General features: G+C 44.6%; 1 protein-coding gene and 1 long non-coding RNA gene across 6 annotated transcripts in view; one reads left to right on the top strand and one right to left on the bottom strand.

Moving 5' to 3' along the window:
- Window positions 1–15000, top strand: part of d2hgdh (D-2-hydroxyglutarate dehydrogenase) — a 40246-nt gene that overhangs the window by 9987 nt on the left and 15259 nt on the right. For 4 of the 5 annotated variants that reach the window (XM_078536947.1, XM_078536950.1, XM_078536946.1 and 1 more), the window contains 2 exons: window positions 7591–7759; window positions 9730–9873. In XM_078536947.1, coding sequence (XP_078393073.1) covers window positions 7591–7759; window positions 9730–9873 — 313 coding nt within the window. The remainder of the gene's footprint in view (window positions 1–7590; window positions 7760–9729; window positions 9874–15000) is intronic. The other variant, XM_078536948.1, reaches the window with a different exon arrangement.
- The window catches only part of LOC144676548 (uncharacterized), a 32951-nt gene continuing 20888 nt past the window's right edge, over window positions 2938–15000 (bottom strand). Inside the window, exons 2-3 of the long non-coding RNA XR_013575362.1 lie at window positions 7574–10587; window positions 2938–3758 (exon numbers count right to left, since the gene is read on the bottom strand). This is a non-coding gene — a long non-coding RNA (uncharacterized LOC144676548). The remainder of the gene's footprint in view (window positions 3759–7573; window positions 10588–15000) is intronic.

Below are 15000 nucleotides of genomic sequence, written 5' to 3'. Positions count from 1 at the left end.
CCAACTGGAAGATTGGCATGTGAAACATCGCTAAAAATAACTAACCTCATATCTTCTGCGACACTCAAGACTGGAAACTGGAGTGTGCATTTCCATCTTCCATCTTCTCCCTCTCCCTCTTTTTTCATGTAACTTTGGTTGGTCTGAAGGTTGCTAATCGTGGCTCTCCACACATCTCTATCTCTAGCAGCCTTTCAATGATGCAATGATATCACAATGGGGCAAAGAGAAGAAGCAAGTCCCAAGAGCTACCTCAGCCGCTACGGGGACTGAACTCACACTGTCAGTGTTATTAAACACCGCATTCTAACCTTCTGAACTAACCAGTCCTTCTTCTCCTTCACCTTACCTTAACTTTTCCAATTCCTGCTCAGTGTCCTACTTCCATCCACTCCTTGTAAAGGACTTTACGATGATTTGCTGTAAAAGTGTAAGTTGTTGCCATATACGTCAGAGGACTAAAATTCCAACTTCATCCTTCTGGTCTACTAAGAGGAGGTGGGTGATATGACGTGGAAGTAAGTGATGGTTAAGATATGTGGGTTAAACTCAGCTGTTGGTTGAACAGGACACAAAGATTTTCCTTGTTTGAGCAGATGCCTGGAGATGGAGTCAATGATGGATGTGGTAAATGATGTTACCTTTGAGGAAATTTTGACCTATCAAAGAGTCAATGTCAGATAGACAGATGGACAGACAGCATGGGTATGCATATGAGGTCAAGGGGAATGTTGGAGATGTAGACTAAGTGTCATCACATATGAATGGACACTGACCCCATGTCTGTGGTTGATGTCACCTAGGGCCAGGATGTACATAAGAAAGTAGACATGGCCTTGGTGAACCCCAGAGATGATGGTGTGGGGGTGGGAAGATTTGCTGATGGTTTACAGACAGATGGGAATGGGACCATACAAGGGCAGCCCTTGGAGCCAGACAGCAGAGGAAAGGCAATGGAGGAGTATGGCATGGTTGAGCTATACCAAGCTTGGTGAGGACAAGGAGGGTGAATTGGTCACAGAAGGTCATTCATGATCTTCGTCAGAGCAGTCTTGGAGCAGTGTCAAGGATGAAACATAATTCTGTAATGATTTGGAGTGGGAGGTTGGTAGAGATAGACATGTAGCAGGGAGGTGAAAACAACATCATCAAGAACCAGTAAAATAAGGCTATGAATAGGAGCTGATTGGAGAGAATGGATGAGTTGAGGTTAGGCTGTTTGGAGAGGTGGGTTAATGATGGCAGATTTGCAATGGAGAGCATGTGACAAAGAAAACCAAAGGACAATCTGGTGCAGCAGGTTCATCCCATCCAGACATGGTGCAGCCCGTGTGCAGGATTGAGCCCCAGCTCACCATCAACCCACAGTAACTCCCCACCAAATCACCAAGTTCACCATAGACTCAACCAGCTCACCACCAACTCCCACACCTCACCATCAACCACTCCCCACCAGCCCAGCACTGACTCACCCCTGCTCACCACCAACTCCCGCACCTCACCATCAACCGCTCCCCACCAGCTCAGCACTGACTCACCCCCACTCACCACCAACTCCCACATCTCACCATCAACCGCTCCCCACCAGCCCAGCACCAACTCACCGCTGCTCACCACCAACTCCCGCACCTCACCATCAACTGCTCCCCCCCAGCCCAGCACCAACTCACCGCTGCTCACCACCAACTCCCACACCTCACCATCAACCGCTCCCCCCCCAGCCCAGCACTGACTCACCCCCACTCACCACCAACTCCCACACCTCACCATCAACTGCTCCCCCTCAGCCCAGCACCAACTCACCGCTGCTCACCACCAACTCCCGCACCTCACCATCAACCGCTCCCCCCCCAGCCCAGCACTGACTCACCCCCGCTCACCACCAACTCCCACACCTCACCATCAACCGCTCCCCCGCAGCCCAGCACCAACTCACCGCTGCTCACCACCAACTCCCACACCTCACCGTCAACCGCTCCCCCGCAGCCCAGCACCAACTCACCGCTGCTCACCACCAACTCCCACACCTCACCATCAACTGCTCCCCCCCAGCCCAGCACCAACTCACCCCCGCTCACCACCAACTCCCACACCTCACCATCAACCGCTCCCCACCAGCCCAGCACTGACTCACCCCCGCTCACCACCAACTCCCACACCTCACCATCAACCGCTCCCCCCTAGCCCAGCACTGACTCACCGCTGCTCACCACCAACTCCCACACCTCACCATCAACCGCTCCCCACCAGCCCAGCACTGACTCACCGCCGCTCACCACCAACTCCCACACCTCACCATCAACCGCTCCCCCCCCAGCCTAGCACTGACTCACCGCTGCTCACCACCAACTCCCACACCTCACCATCAACCGCTCCCCACCAGCCCAGCACTGACTCACCCCCGCTCATCACCAACTCCCACACCTCACCATCAACCGCTCCCCCGCAGCCCAGCACCAACTCACCCCCGCTCACCACCAACTCCCGCACCTCACCATCAACCGCTCCCCACCAGCCCAGCACCAACTCACCGCTGCTCACCACCAACTCCCGCACCTCACCATCAACCGCTCCCCCCAGCCCAGCACTGACTCACCCCAGCTCACCACTGACTCTCCAACTTCACCATTAATTCCCCAGATCCCCTGAAGCTTAACTTCTTTCCCATTAAATTGTGGCATTCTCGAGATAAGGCCAACTTTCTGTTAGCCTTTTAGATTGCCTTTTGTATCTGTGCACTAGCTTCTAGTCTTTGGGGAGGAGTAACCTTAATGATTAAGGATGAGATTACTTCTCTGAGAATGTAACGAGAGACTAGCAGGCAGTGGAGACGTTAGAGATATAATTTAAAAATAGAATAGGATTTAAGAATATAGTGGGAGTTATGTATAGGCTTCTTGGTAACAGAATGTATAAATACCAAGATTAAACAAACATGTAGTAAAGGCATAGTGACTTTAATGGGAGACTTTAACTTTCATATAGATTACAATAAATTTACTAGCTTGTGTCAGAAAGATAGCAAATTTCCTGAGTAGATTCAGGATAGTTTTCTGCAACAATATGCTCTTAAGGGGGCATGCCATATCAGGGATAGTGATGAACAATGAGCCAGATTTACTTAACAGCCTAATGGTGCACAAACATTTATCTAATAACAATAATAAAATTATTGTGTTCAATGTTGTGTTTGAAAGGGAGCAATCCAAAACAGCTACTAAGATTCTTGATTTAGGTAAGGTTGACTTCAAAGAGATGAGACAGAAACCACCCAGAGTAAACTGGTCAAATCTGTTAATGGGTAAACCAATGGAAGATCAGTAGGAGGCGTTCGAGAAAAAGAATTTAACGTGATACAGAACCAGTTTATATCTCTAAGGAACAGGAGTTTTACTTGTCAAAAAGAACTATCCATGAATAATGATAGAAGTAAGGTACAACATAAAACTATATACTGGTGGTGTGTTACAGTTCACTCAGGGAGTCCGAGTTGCTTTGGCAACATGCACTTTTACATGCATGCTGTAGTCTGGAGCTATGCATAGTGATGGTCATATCTCTAACGCTGATGAAAACAGGAATTTCTCCTGCTCTTGCCAGCTGCCATTGGTATGTGTTGGAAGTATTCGCAGGTTGATACTCAACTTGTTTGGCCACGTTATGAACAGCCTTCCTTCGTCATCAAGTCCTGGGATGGGTCTGAAACGTGGAGCTTCTGCCTCAGAGGCAGGGACGCTACTCGCTGCGCCACAAGACTTCTTCAGAAAAACATACCAAAATACAAAAATTAACACAGATACTGGTGATTGAGAGAGAACAACAGAAGATGATGAAACAGATAGCAAGAAATACAAAAACGATTATGAAAAGGAATTTGCAAGGGATGTCAAAATCAACATTTTTTTGACAATTATATTGGGACAAAGAGTACAAGTGAAGAAATCAAACTAGAGAAATTAATGGAACTAAGGGGCGACAAATCCCCTGGCCCTGACGATCTGCATCCTAAGGTTTTAAAAGAGGTAGCTACAGAAATAGTGGATGCATTGCGTGTGATCTTCCAGAATTCCTTAGATTCTAGAACAGATCCCAAACATTGGAAGTAGCAATCATAACCCCAGCCTAACATCAATAGTAGGCAAAATATTAGAATCTATTATTAGGGATATGATAATGTGACACTTAGAAAGTTAACATGATTAAGCTGATTCAACATCAATTAATGAAAGGGAAATTATGTTTGACAAATATATTAGAGTTTTTTGAGGATGTAAGATGGTTAAGGGGAAACCAGTAGATGTGGTGTATTTGAATTTTCAAAAAGCATTTGATAAGATGCCACACAAGAGGTTATTAAACAAAATTAGGACTCATGGGATTAGGAGTAATACATTAGCAAGGATTAAGGATTGGTTAATGAACAGAAAACAGAGAGACAGGATATTTTCATGTTGGCAGGCTGCAACTGGCAAGGTACCACAAGAATCAGTACTTGAACCTCAGCCATTTACAATCTATATTAATGACTTGGATGAGGGGACTGAATGCAATGTATTCAAGATTTTATTTATTTGTTCTTGCAACATGAGCAATGATGGCTGGGCCAGCATTTATTTCCCATTCCTAGCTGCCCTTGAGAAGGTGGTGGTGAGCTGCCTTCTTGAACCGCTACAGTCCATGTGGTGTAGGTACACTCACAGTGCTGTTAGGGATAGAGTTCCAGGATTTTGACCCAGCGACAGTGAAGGCAAATAAATATAGTCGGGATGGTGTGGCTTGGAGGGAAACTTGCAGGTGGTGGTGTTCCCTTGCGTCTGTTTCCATTGTTTTTCTTCGTGGTAAAGGTCTCAGGTTTGAAAGGTGCTGTTGAAGGAGTCTTGGTAAGTTTGCTGATGATACCAGGTTAGGTGGGAAGGTAAGCAGTGAGAAGGATGCAAAGGGGCTGCAGAGGGAAATAGATAGGTTGGGTGAGTGGGCAAGAATGTGGCAAAGTGTAATGTTATCCATTTAGGTAGAAAAAGTAAAAAAGTAGAATATCTTTTGAATGGTAAGAGACTGGGAAATGTTTGCATTCATGCAGATAGAGTGACTGAACATCTTGAAAATTATTAGCTGATTGGAGAAACCAGCATGGATTTGTAAAGAGTACATCATACCTAATGAACCTGATTAAATGTTTTGAAGAGGTGACTAAAATAGTGGATAGGGGGATGCCTATGAATGTTATTTATATGGATTTCCCAAAGACATTTGATAATAAATCCCTCTTAGGAGACTGTTAATCAAATTGAAGCTCATGGAATTGAGGCAAATTATTGACCTGGTTAGGAAATTGTCTGAGCGCAGGATGCAGAGAGTCGGGATAATGGGCAGGTACTCCAATGGACAGGGTGTGGCTAATATATCGGTGCCTCAACTATTCACTATTTATTAACGTGTTATGTCAAGAAGAAGACACGAAAAGACATCAAAACTGTATGTATCAAAACTTTATTTATTTTTGCTATTTTAACATGGACTTCTGCTGAACCACAAAATGGCTGCTACAGGTCACATGACTCACAAGATTGGCCATCTGTTTTGGAAGGTTCCAACAGAGACTACAAGAACAAAAGAGTTCCACTCCCATCCTTGTGGAATCTCACACCCCATTGTAAGGTCACAGTATAATCACGTAACTAGACGACTAACAAATGAACTGACTCCCCCAAGCAGGATGGTAACAAAGACAGAGACATCGAAACTAGTTATACATGAAGAAGTGTTAACAGCCACCATTTTGCTTCTAAGGGAAACAATGGATTTTAGCCAGGAGCACAGAAACTGCTTGCGAGGCTGCATGTAACTCATTAATGGGCCACTTCACATAAAGCCCTGCTTATAACCTTTTGGATCATTTTAATATTACATTTCTAGCCTCACTGATCAGACTGCGGATTTAACATCAACCGGAAAGAACTCTAGCAACTCCCGGCTGATCAAGCAGCCAACCACCATCTCTCAACTCCTCGAAACCTGTTTGACCTTAAAAGTCTCTGATCAATGCCTGCCAAGTGGTCTAAGCACAGAAACTCCATCATGTTGTATTGTCATTCATTTCAAGGATTCTTGTGCTGTTATCTCCAACCAAAAACTCAGCTGGATTGAACTCCACCATGAAGGCAACACCCTCTGGACTTTGACATCTCAGACTTTGGAAATCACATGAACTAATATTTATTTCTGTGGTTCTTTTACTGTTGTTGCCCATAGTTGTAAATCTTCTTCTTTCTTATCGCCCCCTTTCTGTATATGTGTGTGTGCGCGTGTTTGTGTATGTGTGTGAGAGAGGTTGCGAACACTCCCCCTGGGGTTTGAATGCGAATAAATAACCTTCTGAGTTAATTATTGCATGAGTTTGCTACGAGTTATTATTAAAATGGATCACACTAACTGAAGGTTTGGGGAAACATGCCACAGCCTACTTTAAAAACAATTCAAAAACACCTCTGCTTACGGACAGACGGGGGAGAGATAAAGAAGTTCATTTTCTCTCTGTCCCGTCCATAACAAACGACTTAGATGATAGGATAAAAAGCCATATATCCATGTTTGCTGATGACACAAAGGTAGGCGGCATTAAAACATTGTAGATAAAAGCATAAAATTCCGAAGAGATATTTATTGATTAAATGAGTGGGCAAAACTGTGGCAAATGGATTTCAATGTAAACGAGTGTGAGGTAATTTACTTTGGACTGTTGTGATTTGATGTGCATACACCTTTAAGGGAGTGTATCTTAAAAGACTGTCAACCATTACCACCTTGACAGGATGTGATGTATTAGTCCCATGACTTGCAGTCTGAAGCAGCAGTGGTCAAGGTCAGACATGTGCCACACAGTCTCCCAGTGAACATTGCCTGTATATAGTCTTACCTTCAAGTAAAAAACCTACAGCATTGTTTCGCTAATCCTTGTGTATGATTGGTACATTTACGTCGAGAAGGAGAATGTAATATGGACCTAAGAAGTACAGCTCAGGGTACTTTCTAAATGGTGAAAAGCTAGAAACACTGGAGGTCCAGAGAGATTTGCGGGTACAAAGATCAATAAAATGCCATGGACAGGTACAGAAAATAATCAAAAAGGCTAATGGAATGTTGGCCTTTATATCTGGAGGACTAGAATACAAGTGGGTAGAAGTCATGCTTCAGCTACACAAAACCCTGGTTAGACTACACCGGGAGTTAATGGGAGAATTCTGGGAAGAATATATTAGCCTTGGAGGGAATGCAGCATAGATTTATCAAAATCCTGGACAACAAGGAGAGATTACACAAACTAAGGTTGTGTTCCCTGTAAGTTAAAAGGTGAAGGGGTGACCAAAATTTTCAGATATTAAGGGGAACCGACAGGGTAGATGGAGAGAAATGATTTCTTCTAGTTGGGAAGGCTAAGACTAAGGTACATAGTCTGAAAGATCTGGGTTTTAACTTTCAGGAGTGAATTTAGGAAACACTTGTACATGCAAAGGGTGCGCTCATTGGCCAGTAAATGTTATTTCAATAACTGTTGTACACAATTGTTACATACCCTGTTCTTGCTTGCAGGTACTTGCAAATGGAATGGTTTTGAACTGTCTGTCATCACTTCGTAAAGACAACACAGGCTATGACCTCAAGCAACTTTTTATCGGAGCTGAAGGGACACTTGGAATCATCACTGCAGTGTCTATTCTGTGTCCAAGGAAATCAGCTGCTGTTAATGTAGCATTTCTAGGTAAAGGCAGAAAACTAGTTAGTATTTATTCACAATTTTGGAGGAAGGTGTTATAACTGCTGTCTGGCCTTTGCCTGCATCCCTCACACCCAGCTGATAGCCATGAGTCAGGAAAGTTCCCAGTGAGGATCATGTTTGTGTCAGTGCTATATCCCTGTAAAATACTCACATAGTACCGTACCGAAATATGAGCGATTGATGATCACCCCGTAATCAATAACAGCTCCTCTGAGGCCATTGAAATTCAAATCCTCCTCCACCACACCTCAGCAACTCCAGCCGCCATATACACACCGCCATATACACACCACCAATCCCAGGGCGGAATCTCCTTGCAGCAGCGAATATCCAGATGGCGGGACTGGATGCAAGCAGGACTTTCCACTCAGAGATAGGACACGCAATAGACATGCAATCACACGGCGGCCAGCCAATTAGCTCTGCACAGTCAAGGGGCCCTGCCAATTGTGCAGCAGGAGCAGCAGGAAGAACTGAAGGAACCTGCTGTTTGGTTCGATCCAAACAGCATAATCCTTCGGCTGTCCATAGTAGGCAGATTACAGACTGTACTCAACCAACCCACTTGCAAAACCCAAAACAAAATATTTCCCGTTAGATGTGATTACACGATTGGGCGGCACCTGCTGAACAATCCTGAGTATACTAATAGCTACACTAACAACTGATTTAAGATAATCGAGTTCGTAACATGACTCAATTACATACATTCATACACAGGGACCCGTTCTCTGCAAACAAAAGGAATATGTTCAAGCCTTGCATGCTTTTTGAAACTCCTCGGGAGTTGGGGAGCCTATAGTTCCTGTTGCTTTCTCCACGACAATGCCTCTGGCAATCAGAATCAACTTGTCAACCGATCAGCACCCTTCTCTCCTAAGAGTATAAATTGTCATGATTGTTTGAAATTTGGCATTCTTGCGTTTGTCCTGATGAGTGAAAGGCAAAAAGTTTTGACAACATGTCTCTCTTTTTAATAATGTTTAGACTTTATGACAATGTAATAAAATATTCCAAGGCACTTCACAGGAGCCTTCTGATGTAACATTAGACACCGAGCTACATAAGGCAATATTAGGGCATATGACCAAAAGCTTGGTTAAAGTAGTAGGTTCTAAGGAGTATCTTAAGGGAAGAAAGAGAGGTTTAGGGAGGGAATTCTATAGCTTGGGTCCTGGACAACTGATTTCATGGCCACCAGTGGTGGAACAGTTAAATCAGGGATGCTCAAGAGGCTGGAATTAGATAAGAGCAGATATGTCAGTGGGTTGTGGGGCTGTAAGAAATTACAGAGATAGGGAGGGGCAAGTCCATGGAGGGATTTGAAAATAGGGATGAGAATTTTAAAATCAAGGCGTTGCTTAACTGGGAGCCAATGTAGGTCAGCTGAGCACAGGGGTGATAGTGAACAGGACTTGACGCAAGTAAGGACCTGGGTAACACAATTTTGGATGACCTCCAGTTTACTGAGGATAGAATGTGGGATGCTGTGCAGGAGTGGGTTGGAATAGTCACTGCAGAGCTAATAAATGGGTGAGGGTTTCATCAGCAGATGAGTCTAGGCAAGGGCTGAGTTGGGCGATATCAAGGAGGTGCAAGTAGTGGTCTTGGTTATTGTGAGGATATGCAGTCGGAAGCTCATCTCAGTGTCAAATATGACATCAAGTTTGTAGACAGTCTGGTTCAGTCTCTGGAGGTCACCAGGGAGAGGGATGGAGTCAGTGGCTAGAGAATGGAGTTTGTAATGGAGAATGCAGATAATGGCTTCAGTCTTCCCAATATTTAGTTGGGGGATATTTTTGCTCATTCAGCAGTGGATGTTGGATAGCAGTCTGGTGATTTAGCGGCGGTGGAGGAGTCGAAAGAGAGAGTGGGGAGGTAGTGCTATTATCAACAGAGTAATTTATCCTTGTACAATATACACACAATATTGATCTGCTTTGTGTCTCAAGGTTGTGACAGCTTTGAGAAGATCTTGGATATATTCAAGGAATCCAAAAGCATGTTGGGTGAAATTCTCTCTGCGTTTGAATTCCTGGATTACAGTTGCAGAGAAGTTGTGTGCGAGCACCTGAAACTGAGAAACCCATTGCAAGGTAAAAGGGGGATAAGAAAATGAAATAAGATCACTGTTAGTTCTATCCTAGGCTTTTTCAGGTTTGTGGCGTCAGGCATTCCTGTTGAGAAGTGTAAGCCTCTTACTGTTATGGGAGTTGACTTGGAAAGGAATAGGATATGCCATTCAGCTCCTCAAGCCTTTTTCACCATTCAATTAGACATTGGCTGATCACACCTCCTAGTACCTATCTAAGAGGCTGCGTGACTGTAGTAACCCATGACCCAAATTGGGTATTTGTTTCTCTCACATGGATATTTCTTTGAACTCTGAAATGAATGCTTGGTGAGACAAGGAGTGATACAAATTGCTGACTGGTTTATCCCACAGCAAGGTAGATGTTAACAATGGCAATTAGCATCACACGTGCTTAATTCAGCTGACTGTAAACTCTCTGCTCATAGCTCTGAGACAACAGGACAGTTTTGTTAGATACTTTGTTCTATTGACTGGACTTTGAACGCGACTTTCACTATTAGGCCCAAGAGTCCCTTTTGAGCCCACATGAAATTTATTGGTGTTACATTTCATTTTCTATTTGTCTTTTAGTTATACAGCTGACATAACTCTGCTTGCAAATCTTCCATTGCCTCCCCTGCTTCTGCTGCTCTCCTCGTACGCGTTTGTGTGATGAATGTTATCGTGGTGCTTGTGTGTAGTATTACAATGCAGAATAACATCCTCTTGTAGCTCCCTTCACCCCTAAAATAATGAAAAAAATGATTGTCAAATAAATTTTTAAGACAAAGCCTTTTAAAAAGGAAACAGGAATATAGTGGTAGTTTTACTGGATTAGTGGCATAGGAGACAAAGGTGCCTCCTCCTACGAGCAGAATAGCTAAGCACTGGCCAACAGGAAATTTGAGATTCGCAAGTCCAGAGCTGCAAGTGTCTCTTCCGGACCAACGATTCGTGTGTTAACGTGCAAGCTATTTTCGTGCTCAAATTGGACTAGTTAGCCATCTTTGAACATATCGTACCTGAAACTTAACTCAATGAATTCTAGTTGATGCCATGGTCATCTTAGATATGAAGGGTGAACACACACTGGACTCGTAATCCAGAGGCTTGAACTAATGCTCCGGAGACATGAATTCAAAATCCGTCACAGCAGCTGGGGCAGGGGGGTTGGGGGCAAACTTAAATTTGATTAATTAAGTAAATCTGGAATAAAAAGTTAGACTAAGTAATGGTGACCATGAAACTACATTGATTATTGTAGAAAAAACATCTGGTTCATTAATATCCTTTAGGGAAGGAAATCTGCCACTTTTACCCAGTCTGTGACTCCAGATCCACAGCAATGTGGTTGACTCTTAACTGCCCCCTGAAATGGTCTAGCAAGCCACTCAGCTATATGAAATTGCTACAAAAAGCTCAATTAAGAATAAAACAGGACAGATCACCTTGAATCAACCTAGGCATTGGATTAAACAAAGGCACAGCCAACTCAGTCAACCCTGCAAAGTCCTCTTCTTTAACACCTGGGGAATTGTGCCAAAACTGGGAGAGCTGTACAACAGACTGGTCAAGCTTGACATAGTCATATTCACCAAATGGTATCTTACAGCCAGTGTCCCCAACACCACCATCCCTCCTTGCGTATGTCCTGTCTCATCGCAGCACAATGGTATACAGTCGTAAGGGAGTGACTCTGGACCTCATGAAGTCTCATGGTCTCAGGTTAAATATGGGGAAGGAAACCTCCTGCTGATTACCACCTACTGCCCTCCCTTAGCCGATGAATCAGTACTCCTCCACATTGAACACAGCTTTGAAGAGACAGTCAGGGTCGCAGGTGCTCAGAATGTACCCTGGGCAGGGGGCTTCAATGTCTATCAAGTGTGGCTTGGTTGCACCACTACTGTCTGAGCTGGCTGAATACTGAAGGGCATATCTACCAGACTGTGCCTGCAGCAGTTGGTGAGAGAACCAATATGAGGGAAAACCTTACTTGGCTTCATCCCTACCAATCTAACTATCACATCTGTCTATGACAGTATTTGTAGGAGTGACAGTGCAGTGACAAAATCGCTTACAAGGCTGACATTTGTTGCCCATCCCTAATTACCCTTGAGAAGGTGGTGGTGAGTTGCCTTCTTGAACCGCTGCAGTCTATGTGGTGTAGGTACACCCACAGTGCTCTTAGGGAGTGAGTTTCAGGATTTTGACCCAGCAGCAGTGAAGGAACGGCGATATATTTCCAAGTCAGGAAGGTGAGTGACTTGGAGGGGAACTTCCAGGTGGTGGTGTTCTCATCTATCTACTGCCCTTGTCCTTCTAGATGGTGGTGGTCGTGTGTTTGGAAGGTGCTATCGAAGGAGCCTTGGTGAATTCCTGCAGTGCATCTTATAGATGGTACACACTGCTGCTACTGTGCATCGGTGGTGGAGGGAGTGAATGTTTGTGGATGTGGTGCCAATCACGCGGGCTGCTTTGTCCTGGGTGGTGTCAAGCTTCTTGAGTGTTGTCGGAGCTGCACTCATCCAGGCAAGTGGAGAGTATTCCATCACACTCCTGACTTGTGCCTTGTAAATGGTGGACAGTCTATGAGGGCCCAGGATTTGAGTTACTTGCTTCAGAATTTCCAGCCTCTGACTTGCTGTTGTAGCCACAATATCTATATGGCTGGTACAGTTCATTAATCTCATGGCTTGGCATATCTCTGACCCTCCCATTAGCATCAAGTCAGAGGATCAACTCTGGTTCAATGAGGAGGGCAGGGGAGCATGCCAGGAGCTGCATGTGGCATATCCCAAAAAAAATGAGGCCATAACATAGGACTACAAACATGCTAAACAGTGGAAGCAGCATGCTACAGACAGAGCTAAGCAGACCCACAACTAAATGATCGGACAAAAGCTCTGCAGTCCTGTCACATCCAATCAAGAATGGTGGTAGACAGTTAGACAACTAATGGGAGGAGAACGTTCCACAAACATCCCCAACCTGAATGATGGGGGAGCCCAGCATATTAGTCCAAAAGACAAGGCTGAAGTGTTTGCAGCCATCATCAGTCAAGGTGTATCAAGTGGATGATCCATCTTAGCTTCCTCCTGAGGTCCCCAGTATCACAGATGCCAGTCTTCAGCCAATTTGATTCACTTCATGTGATATCACAAAACAGTGAACCTACTGGACATAGCAAAGACTATGGACCCTTATAACAACCTGGCTGAAGTGCTGAGCTCCAGAACTAATCGTGTCCCTACTCAAACCATTCCAGTACAACGACAACACTGGCATCTACCTGGCAATGTGGAAAATTGGCCAGGTGTGTCCTGCCCACAAAAAGGACTAATCTAACCCAGCCAATTACTGCCCCATCAGTCTACTCTCAATCATCAGCAAAGTGATGGAAGAGGTGGTCGAATGTGTTATGAAGTGGCACTTACACAGCAATAACCTGCTTACTGACGCTCAGTTTGGTTCCTCCAGAACCACCCAGCTCCAGACCTCATTACAGCCTTGATCTGTAACGTGGAAAAAGAGTTAAATTTCTGAGGTGAGGTGACAGTGACTGCCCTTGACATCAAGGCTGTACTTGACCGAGTGTGACATCAAAGAGCCCAAGTAAAATTTAAGTCAATGGGAATCGGGAGGTTAAACTCTCCACTGGCCAGAATCAGAATACTGTAGCACAAAAGGAAGGTGGTGGTGGTTGTTGGAAGCCAATCATCTCAGCTCCAGACATCACTGCAGGGGTTCCTCAGAGCAATGTTCTAGGTGCAAACATCTTTAGCAGCTTCATCAATGATCTTCCCATTATCAATACACCAAGGTTCCATTTTCTTCCTGCTTGGTCGAACAACAAGAGGTAATAAGGAAGTGGAATGTCACAAGTTGGACAGTGATTAGTTTAGGCCTGCACTCAGCTTCTTGTCCATCTTTCACATACTGAGGTAATAGCTTGAGGGCAGGCTGGGTAGGGTTCTTGGAGATCACCAGGATGTTTGCTGATGATTGTACAGTATTCAGCACCATTTTTAATTCCTCAGAGAATGAAGCAGCCTGTGCCTGCCTACGGCAATACCTGGACAACATTCAGGCTTGGCTGATAAGTGGCAAGCAGTATTTGTGTCACAGAAGTGCCAGGCAATGATCACCTCCAACAAGGGAGAATGTAACCATCTCCCCTTGATATTCAATAATATCACCATCGCTGAATCCCCCACCATCAACATCTTGGTAGTTACCATTGACCAGAAACTGAATTGGACCAGCCATATAAATAATGTGACTACAAGAGCAGGTCAGAAGCTAGCGATCCTGTGGCGGGAAGTTCATCTTCTGATTCCCCAAAGCCTATCCAGCAAATAGCAGGCCCAAGTCAGGAATTTGATGGAATACTCCCCACTTGCCTGGATGAGTGCAGCTCTAAAAATACTCAAGAAGCTTGATACCGCTGAGGACAAAGAAATCCGCTTGATCAGCACCTCATCCACCACCTTAAAACGTTCACTCCCTCCACCACTGGTGCACAGCTGCAGCAGTGTGTACTATTTACATGATGTACTGTAGTAATTTGCCAAGGCTCCTTCAACAGCACCTTTTAAAAGCCATGACTTTACCAAATAGAAGAACAAGGGAAGCAGACCATGGAAACACCGCCACCTGAAAGTTACCCTCTAAGTCACAAACAACCCTGACTTGGAACTATATCGCTGTTCTGTCACTGTTGCTGGGTCAAAATCCTGGAAATTCCTTCCTAACAGCATTGTGGGTGTACATACACCACAAGGACTGTAGAGGTTCAAGAAGGTGGCTCATCAGCACCTTCTCAAGGGCAATTAGGGCTCTGCAATAAATGTTGGCCTAGCCAGCGATGTTCATAACCCATAAATGCAAAAAAATTATTTTCTATTGTGTCTAAAGCATATACAGTGGGCATCTAAACATGTGTAGAAAATATACCGCTGAGTGACTCTTTAATTTGTTCTGAGAAGGTGGGTAATACTGGCAAGATTGCAATTATTGCTCATGCCTGGATGCCCTGATGAGATGGTGGCAGCCCTTCTCCTTGAGCCACTGCAGTCTTTGCCGTGAGGCTTCCGCAGTGGCCTGTAAATCACCCACATTTACAGTACTTGAGAGCTCTTTAACCCAA

This window comes from Cetorhinus maximus, unplaced genomic scaffold, assembly GCF_964194155.1.
Source record: "Cetorhinus maximus unplaced genomic scaffold, sCetMax3.hap1.1 HAP1_SCAFFOLD_1689, whole genome shotgun sequence".
In the NCBI taxonomy this organism is placed as follows: Eukaryota; Metazoa; Chordata; class Chondrichthyes; order Lamniformes; family Cetorhinidae; genus Cetorhinus; species Cetorhinus maximus.
This window is presented reverse-complemented; position numbering and strand designations above follow the sequence as displayed.